The 9,670-nt window shown below is 62.8% G+C and overlaps 1 protein-coding gene across 1 annotated transcript in view; it reads left to right on the forward strand.

Annotated features, from left to right (window-relative positions):
• Window positions 1–2,010: 2,010 nt before the first annotated feature.
• LOC106724717 overlaps window positions 2,011–9,670 on the forward strand; it is a 16,843-nt gene continuing 9,183 nt past the window's right edge. Inside the window, exon 1 of the mRNA XM_014533104.1 lies at window positions 2,011–2,031. Coding sequence (XP_014388590.1) covers window positions 2,028–2,031 — 4 coding nt within the window. The 5' untranslated portion in view covers window positions 2,011–2,027. The remainder of the gene's footprint in view (window positions 2,032–9,670) is intronic.

The following is a 9,670-nucleotide window of genomic DNA, read 5'->3' on the forward strand; positions in this document are numbered from 1 at the left end:
GAATGGTGTGTGCCCAGGCCGGTGGGCGGCTCCCTGCTTCCTGCCCGCATGGCACTGCCTCCCTGACTGTCCCCGCAGGAGCTTGGCGAGGAGAGTGAGTTAAGGCAGAAGTTCCCTCCAAAATAGCTCAGAGCCCGAGCCCAGACGGAAAAGCCTCCCTCCGCGGGGCGATGATTTCTTCCTGGAAATATGTGGTGTGAGGGGTGAGCAGGAGGACAGGTCCTGGGTGTTCCTACGACCGAGGAGTCCACGTACCACCACCCCCCTCAGGACCCTCACCTCCACCCGCTCTCTCGTCCTCTCCCTCCTCCTGGCTGCCTGGCATTCAATGCCCAAAGCTCAGTGCCCGATGCCCAGTGGGGCGGAGGGCCCGTGCTGGTCAGTGTCTGAGGTGGGCTTTGGACCCACAGAGCAACAGGGACCGCTGACCTCCAAGCCCAGCGGTCCCTTGGCTGCTCCTCCGCCCCCGTGTGAGCAAGTCCTGCCCCCACGATGCTCTCCGTGGTCACTGCGCAGGGAGGGCACACAGGGCGGGGCTCTGTGCCTGGGCCCCCACCGTCCACTCTGCACCCCCAAGAGTGCTGATCCCCTCTCCTGGCAGCGGGGTTGGGGACACGAGAGGAGGACCCTCAGGGGACGGTCATGGCCGGACCCCGAAGTGGCACGAGTCTGCTCCCTCCTGTGGCCACAGCCACCCTGCACGGGCCGGAAGCCGTGTCCCCAAGCCTGCTCCTCGCTGGCCCTCGTCCTTCCCTCTGCCCTCTGCCCAGCCCTCTCCTGACCCCACGATGCGGCTTCCTGGTCGTGCAGGGGGCGCTGTGCCTGCCCTTGGCCCGCCCTGTGGGGCTCCTGCGGGGTCCCCTCTCAGCCTCAGGGAGCTTGTGGTCTGGGTGCAGCCCACCCCCAGGACCCGGGGGGAGGAGAGAGGGTAGGAGGGAGGCAGCCCAGCCAGGAGGTCACGGTGATGGGGCCTGGGCTTGCCAGGGCAGCTGTGGTGCCCCCCGAATCGCCCAGAGCTCACGTGCTGGGTCTCGGGCAGAGAGGGGCCACAGCGGGGGAAAGACCAGAACAGACGGGCCCTGGCATGGGTCGTGGGAAGGGAAGCCGGACAAGCTCCCCATCTCCCAGGCCAACACCAAGGGGCCGGGGAAGAGGGAGGACGAGAGGCCGAAGCACGTCCTCGAGACAGCCGTGGCCTCACGGCCTCCCAGCTCCAAACCCCGACGTGTAGCCTCAGCTTTCAGGAATGTCCTGTCCGTGGCGGGAGCTGCCAAGGAGGATGGACGGGGGCCCAGGAGCGGGGGCCCAGGCAGGTGGCCGGCAGCTCTGACACTTTCCTGGCGGAGGTCTGCGTCCCTGGTGGACGCTGCTGTGAGGCCGTGGTGGGCTTGTGCATCTGGGGGTGTGGGAGAGCGTCCAGGCCTCTGGCCCGTCTCTCAAGCTCCCACTCAAGGGCCTGAGTTGGGAAGTCTGAAGTCTTTGCTTTATAAAGGATTAGCTGCCAGAGGATTCTAGAAGGGCCAGGAACCATGGCCGTGGCTGGAGCAGGAAGACCTTATCCCCTTTCAGAACCTGAACCAGGAAGGTTCTCAGTCCCTTGGAAAGATCAGGCTACTTTCTCCCCATTTCTGTAAGCACCAGCCCATTCATATATCTATCTACCCATCCATCCACCCATCCACCCATCCATCAACCCATCCACCCACCCATCCATCCACCATCCATCCATCCATCATCGATCCACCCACCCACCCACCCATCCATCCACTTATCCATCCATCATCCATCCATCCACCCATCCATCCACCCATCCACCCATCCATCCACTTATTCATTCATTCATTCAACAGACAACTCAGCTATGAACCAGACCCGTAGCCAGGGGCTCAAGGACCAACCCTTTCTGGCGGGTAGAGAGAGAGGCAGCTACGGTCGGAGGGTTGGGACCGCCTGGTTCTGGCACTCACGGCTCTCCCTCCTCCTGTGTCTCTGTCACATACACCCCTGGCCTCCTGGTGCCTGTTCCCATGGGTGCCAGCCCATCTCATCCAGTGGTCCCTTAGGGCCTGGTGGAGAAGGGGAGGAGCCTGCCACACCTGCTCGGGAAGCTGCCTGAGGAGGGTTGGAAAATTCTCCGTGCTTTCTTGGTCTGACCGCTCACGGAGATTCAGGTGGCGGTGGTCCCTGGGGGTGGGGGACGGGCTCATGGAAAGGAAGCCTGCCTGGGCCAGCCCCGTGGGGCCAGTGTGCACGGGCGGGCGGCGTGGCGTGCTAGTGGGGTGGACGCTGGAGAGCCCTGGAGCCCTGGAGCCCAGGCTGCACGACCCGGGATCATCTTGCTGGAGTCTGAGTGAGCCTGGGGGGCTGTCCAGGGAGCCCTGAGGGAAATGGGGGGCAGACCGGCTCCGGGTGCAGGAAGAGGCAGCTCCCAGAACAAGAGAAACATCCTGAAGAAAAGGCTGGAAATCAGGGTCAGGAGAGGCAAAGGGCCCAGGGGTCCCTGCCTGGCAAGCAGGACCTGGTGGCTGGGAGACGCCCCACAAACCGGGGAGGACCCACACTTCGTCCCTAAGGATGTCCGTGTGCTGGGTCCCTACCTCGCTGCCACGGAGGGGTTGACGTGAATATTTGTTACGGGCAGTTAGACCGACAGGAGCTGAGCAAGGACCAGGGCAGGTCAGAAGCTCACCAGGGTGGGAAGCCCGGGTGCCTAGCAACCGACAAAACTGGGAACACCAGGCCCTCGCCTCCAGGGTGACCTTCCTCCCCAGCACATCCCTGGTCATGGGATTGGACCCCCTGCCCTTTCCTCCCCGGAGATAACATCGAGGCCTCAGCTGTGTCAGCTCCAGGTCCAGAGAAGCAGCAAAACCAGGCAAGTGACCCCGTGGCTGCCCCAGGACCAGCTGCACGGGACAGTGGCCCCTGCCCTGGCGCCGGCCAATCAGTGGAGGCCACGCCCCTGACAGAGCGCCCCTGGAAGCTGGTGAACACTCTGTTGAGACCCTCCCCTGAGATTCCCACCTGCAAGAGAGAGACATATGCTCAACGCAAAGAACCCGGCGAGCTCTCCCCCAGGGGAGCCCCCCCTCCTTCCCCCACAGGCACGCATCTCCTAAACTTCAAGGGACCCCATGAGACTTGCTCCCAGGGGAGCAGCAGGCAGCGGCAGCTCGTCCCGGGCTCACCCCTGAGCCTGACTTCCCAGGAGCCAGAGCGGCCGGCCTGGGCTCACGGGTGGCTTCTTCTTCGTATTTCCCTGTCCTGAGTGTGTTTCTGCTGCAGCCAGTAAGGCCTTGCGTGCCTTTCTACACGTTGTCTCTTCACTGAACTCTTTCCTTCCAGAAGACAAGGACCCGAGGTCTCCTCGTCCCGCCAGCGACATACTGGGGGACACACCTCAGCCCACGACAGGCAAGCAACATCCCCCAGTGGCTGCCTCCACTAGACCCCCACAGGGAGGGGCAGGTCGGAGCGCACCAGGGAGTTCTGGGGGAAGCATTTCAGCTTTGTTCGAGGGCGCAGTGCCAAGCCCCACCCCGAGCCGGCCACGGGGACCTGGGCCCTGGGCGGTGTGGAAAGTGACAGAGCTGCACACCTGAGAGGTGAAAACAGGTGACACCTGCCCGGAGGAGCTCTCAGGGCCCGGCCTCAGGGCATGGTGGACACTGGCCACCTGCTCCCCGCCCCCCCCCCCGTCCTGTCCCAGATTCTGCCCCAGGAGAGGATGGTGACACACCCTCGCTGTGGGAGAACCAGCCTTCCAGCCACCAAGGCTGGAGAAGGGTGGGCGTGGGCCAGAGCAAGGCCCCAAGTCTGTCTCCAGTCTTCTGCTGGGACCTCATGGCCAGGAGGCTCTCATCTGGAGACCCTTAATTAGAGCCATGAGGTCCCTTTTCCTGCCCGGCGGGCGTGGCTCAGGGGTTGAGCATCGCTCAACCAGGTCACGGTTCGAATCCCGGGCCGGGCACACGCTCTGATTGGGGGTTTGATCCCCAGTGCAGGGCGTGAAGGAGGCAGCCAATCAATGATTCTCTCTCACCACTGATGCTTCTCTCTCTCTCCCTTTCCCTTCCTCTCTGAAATCAATAAATGTATATAAATATTTTTAAAAAGACCCTTGTCCCATAAGGCCACACGCACAGGCGGGGGCCCCCACTGCTCGCCTGTTGCACGGGAGGCTGTGCGCTGGGCCAGTAGCACCCGCCATGCGGCCTGGGGACCGCCCGCCTGTGGAGCCAAGGACAGATGGCCTCAGGGCCCAGAGCTGCAAAGGGGCACCTAGGGACACAATCTGGGACCAGCCTCGTTGCCAAGGCCGTGCGAGCGGAGGCTGGGTGATGCCGGAGGCCGGGTGCTGCCTGGACGCGGGTCACAGAGACCCTGCCCAGCGTCCGGCCAGGCCACTCCCCTTGCAGGCGGCCATCAGCCGCTTCGCTCGCTCGTCCTGCTCTAGATGGGAGCAGCGTCCTGCCAACTATCAGAGCAAAAGGCCTGCTTTTTAAAAAACATTTTTTTATTGATTTCAGAGAGCGATAGAAACATCAGTGATGAGAGAGAATCATGGATCGGCTGCCTCCTGCACGCCCCACACTGGGGTTTTGAGTCTGCAACCTGGGCCTGTGCCGTGACCGGGAATCCAACCGGGACCTCCTGGTTCATCGGTCGACGCTCAACCACTGAGCCACGCAGACCAGCCAAATGGCCTTCTTCCACCTGTCAGCCTAGCCCCCGCCTTCCAGAATATTCCAGCTCCCCTTCCTCCAGACCTCTGAAGGTCCCTGCCAGGCACAAGGTGTGGTGACCCTGCTGTGACCGCATCGGCCCTCAGCCCAACTCCAGGGAGCCCGGGCTCCTCCCTGTAACTGCCCTGGGCTCCTCCCTGTAACTGCCCCGGGCTCCTCCCTGTAACTGCCCCAGGCTCCTCCCTGTACTGCCCTGGGCTCCTCCCTGTACTGCCCTGGGCTCCTCCCTGTAACTGCCCCAGGCTCCTCCCTGTAACTGCCCTGGGCTCCTCCCTGTAACTGCCCCAGGTTCCTCCCTGTACTGCCCCGGGGCCCTCTCCATCACCAAAGGCTCTGCTATAAAGTCGTAAGGGTGTACATCACAGGCCCAGCTCAGCAATGGCACTACTTTGCCCCCCAACCCCCTTCTTGGGCTCCATTAGGGGTTGAATTGTGTGCCCCCCAATTTGTACCTCAGCATGTGCTCCTACATGGTTCTGTTCGCCAGCCTCCCTTGCAGCTAGGTGTGGCCACGGGACCGATGTCTGGCCAAAGGGGCAGGAGCTGGCAGTGCAACCGTCTTTCCATTCGGAAGTGGGTGGTGTCAGACCATTGGCGGAGCCACGCCGGAGCCCAGTGGGCCCTGAACTCCCAGGAGAGGAGACACCGAGGGAATGGCTGGGGGGGGGGGGGCAGAGGCAGGAGTGGTGGGTCCAAAGCTCAGGGACATGGGACGCCCCCCACCCACACACACACGGGAGCTGGGACAGAGGCAGGAGTGGCCTCTCCCTGGGATTGGCAGAAGGAGCGAGCCTGCCCAGCCCCGACTTCCAGCCTCCAGGCCTGTGAGAGGACACATTCCTGCCGCTGCCACTCACCAGCCTGTGGGGCTGTCATGGCTGCCCCAGGAGCTAGCAAAGGGCCCCCCGGGGCTGCCCCCCTCCGGCCACCTGTGCACATGCCCACCTGCAGGCAGACGGGAGAGTCGTGCCCTCGGAACGGTGACCAGCCCTCACACAGCACCTCTGCTCCTGTCCCTTTGGCCAGAAATCCGTCACGCGGCCACACCTAGCTGCAAGGGAGGCGGGTGAGCGGAACGCTGTAACCATGTCGCATGTGGAAGCTTCTGTGGAAACATTTTATTGGCACGTACGGGGGACAGAGAGGATGACAGTCAGCAGTGTGTGGCACACAGCATTAGAACAGTGTCTGCGGGGCCCACCCCACTGCCAGCTGCTCAGCATTGACGCCCAGAAATGCACGCACGGAGGTCTCCCCGTTCTAGGAGGCGGCAGCGCCTCCAACGGCAAAGGCGGGGAGTGAGGGGGCGGTCCCGTGCACTGGGTTTTTGAGTGTCAGACCGGAAGGTGTGGGTTTGGGGCTGGCCAGCTTCAGGGTGAGGCCGCTGCTCCGGGCAGAGATGATGGCCCGCGGTCAGCTGCCATGGATGGACAGGACGGTGCCAGAAGTCGGTCCACCCTTGCTGCTTGACACAGTCGCTGCAGGGAAGAAACATCTGCACAGCATATGTCTCAAGGGACCTGGCGTATATGCCATACTGTTCTTAATATGTTTGCTCCCCTTCTTGGCGCTATGTGTTTTAACCAAGGTCACCTCTCCGAGAAAGGTTGTTTCCCCAGGTAGGGATTTTTCCCTGAAGTTAGGGAGGGAATAAAACCCCTTAACTAAGTGCCAGGCGGGTAGTTAATCACTTTAACTACGAACAATCACCCTTAAGCTACATAATCTTTACTCCCTGGAATGGAGGAGATAAGAGCCCTAACCTTTGGAATAGAAATTGACAGGATTAAAATCAACTGGTATAAATACAGATGTAATGAGACAATAAGAGACAGAACCTGGCTGGAGATCCTGGGTAGAACCAGGCGAGAGAACCCAACCATGCTGGTCCACTGACACCTGCCCGGTCCTTCCTTCTTCGCCGACTCCGTCCACACCTTTGGGAACCCCTGGACCTGCTGGGGCTGGACCCCAACAGACAGGGTGCTGGAAAAGGATGGTGGCTTCCAGGGGAGCCCTGGGCACGGGGCCCAGAGCAGTGGGTGCTCTTGGCTGGTGTGCACGCCCCTGGCTGTTGCCCTGCCGGGCAGACAGGTGCCCTCTTCCCGGGGGCTCCAGAGAGGAAGCACCGATGGCCTGGCCTGGCCGTGCAGTGGCAGGAGTGAGTGCGCGTGAGCTGCAGGGCCCTGAGGGGGAGACCTGGCACCCGAGTGGGATGGCTTGCAGGGCACAGGGCACTTGCTTTTTTTTAAAAAAAAGTAAAAATATATTTTTATTGATTTCAGAGAGGAAGGGAGAGGGAGAGAGAGAAACATCAACGTTGAGAGAGAATCATTGACCGGCTGCCTCCTGCACGCCCCACACTGGGATCGAGCCTGCAACCCGGGCCTGTGCCTTTGACAAGAATCGAACCCAGGACATTCAGTCTGCAGGCCGGTGCTCTACCCACTTGGCCACACCAGCTAGGGTAGCACAGGGCACTTTCAAGGCCAGAAGGGGCAGGAGCCGGAGCCGCGGGCAGATGCTGGAAGCCACGGCCACTTGCTGGGAGAAGGGAGGGAGGGAAACACGTATCGCTTGAGAGGTGAGTCCAGGTGGAGCTCCCGGGGTGCTGATGAGGGTGCAGCCAGGGCTGGCAGGACGGGGGCAGGAGGCGGTGGCCCAGTGCACAGAGGTCACACTGATGATCTGGTTCTGGCTGGATTTGGAGGGTGAGGGAGAGCGAGGGGCAGGGCCAGGAGAGCCACTTCTAGGCAAGGGCCAGGGCCGCAGGCGTGGGCCGCAGGGTTGGCAGGCATGAGACTCGCCCCTGTGACACCACGTGTGTCACCCCTGCAGCTGGGGGTCCGGGGTTTTGCTGGCTTCGCTGGGAGCGGCTGTGTGTGGGCCGAGGAGCACAGGGGTGGCCACCAGCCTTGTCCCCATGGCCCATGGTCCCGCACAGCGTGTCCCAGCCTCCGCCCCTGGAAGGTCTGCCCCGCGGCCTGAACCCGTCCTTCCCTCCTCGCCAAGCCGGGCCGAGCCGTGTCCCCCTCCTGGCTTGGTCGCAGTCGGGCAGCCCAAGTGATCACAGGCCTTCCTTCCTCCTGAGCCTCAACGGAGCACGGGGTCTCCAGGGCCATTCCCAGCGCCTCTGCGAGGTCTACAATGAGCCCAACGGTCAGCTCTGTACCTGCCTGGCGGTAGCGAGGGCGATGCCCCTGCGTGCCCTGCCTCCCCTTGCCATCACTCGCATCGCCGACATGGGCCTCCTGTCACCCACTCCTCACTGAAGGGGCGGTGGATCGCCCCGGATGGCACCTTCCCCAGCCAGCACCTCTCTCCATCCCGAAGGCCAGCAGCCCCGCCCCCGGGATGGACAGCCCGTGGTGCACACCCATCCAGGGGCAAGGGGAGCTTACACGGGCCGGAGCTCAGTGGTTGTGATGGAAACACCCGTGGTGTTTTCGTGGGCGGGGCAATCGCCCTAACCAGCCCGGGGCATGGGTGTCGGGATGTAACCCCCGAGGGTAGGTGTCAAGGGTGGAGCCACCACAGGGGCGCGATGCCGCTGCAGGACCAGGGCCTCACCTGTGCAGGAGGGTTCCTGCGCTGTCCTCCATAAGCTCCCCATCCTGCTCCTGCCTGGATGCGGTTGCCATGGAGACAGACGGTGGTGAGATGCCCATCCAGACTTGTAGGCGGAGCAGCCAGCAGCCCAGGGCGCAGAGGCAGCGGGGAGACAGTCCGCCAGGGCCGGACACGCAGAGTCCACGAGAGGCATCCGGGAAGTGGGGCACTCATCCGGGCCCCCCTAAACCCCGGATCGGGCCATCCCTCAGCCCCAAGGCCACGGCCACGCTCCGTGGCACTCGGTGTCGTGGCGTGGAATTCGCAGCTTCCACTAAATGAAGGACAATGTGCCACCAAGTCCAGGGCTGAGCCCCCAAACCCCGCAAACTCTGGGCCTCTGGATGACCCAGCATCTGCCTCCAAGGCCAGGACTCAGAGCCTCAGGCGCTACCTGGCCATTAGCATCTCCGTGCTCAGGTGTTTGAGATGCTAAAGACCTGGGCGTGCCGACTCCTCCTTCTGCTGCCTCTGAGGGTCTTGCTGAGGACCGCACAGCTGCCTAGGTGGGCGCATCAGAGTCCCCGGTTTTGGGGTGTTGTTGAAAGTTGGGGTTCCTGAGGGGCCAGGGTGCTGAAAGGGTGCAACCCCTCGCCAAGCGCTCTGGGGTCTGTGCGTGGAGTGGCACCTCCCGACTGGCGGGCTGGGTCTGCCCTGGGCAGAGGAGCACAGGGGGTGGCCACCAGCCCCGAAATGCCTCAGGTCCTCTACTTGCTTTGGGCACAGACCCCAGTGCTGGTCACAGCCCCGAATGTGCCGGATCAGTTGTGTGGGTGGAGACAGCCGTGGCCGCGAGGTGGCAGCCGCGACTCACACGTGGCGGCAAAAGTTGGGGTTCACCGGCTCCACGACCCAGGTTCGCACAGGCCTGAGACAGTGTCCACGAGGGACATGTGGGAAGCGGGGCACTCCCCCGAGCCCCCCTTAAGCCCCGGATCCCCATCCCCGCAGCCCCACGGCCCCAGACACCCCCGTGGCTCTCAGTGCCGTGGCGTGGAACTTGCATCTTCCCCTCGATGAAGAACAACATGCCACCAAGTCCTGGGCTGAGACCCGACCCCCAATCTGGGCCTCTGGTTGTCCCTGCTCCTGCCTCCACAGGGAAGACTCATAGCCTCGGGCGCGAAGTGGTCATTAGCATCTCCATGCTCAGGTGTTTGAGATGCTAAAGACCTGGGTGTGCCGACTCCTCCTTCTTTTGCTTCCTAGGGTCCTTCTGAGGGCCTGGTGCAGCCGCCTATGTGGGCGCTTGAGTCCAGGGTCTTGGGGTGTTGTTGAAGGTAGGGGTTCAGGGTGCTGAGGGGGTGCAGTCCCTC

This window comes from Myotis brandtii, unplaced genomic scaffold (genome assembly GCF_000412655.1).
Source record: "Myotis brandtii unplaced genomic scaffold, ASM41265v1 scaffold940, whole genome shotgun sequence".
Lineage (NCBI taxonomy): Eukaryota > Metazoa > Chordata > Mammalia > Chiroptera > Vespertilionidae > Myotis > Myotis brandtii.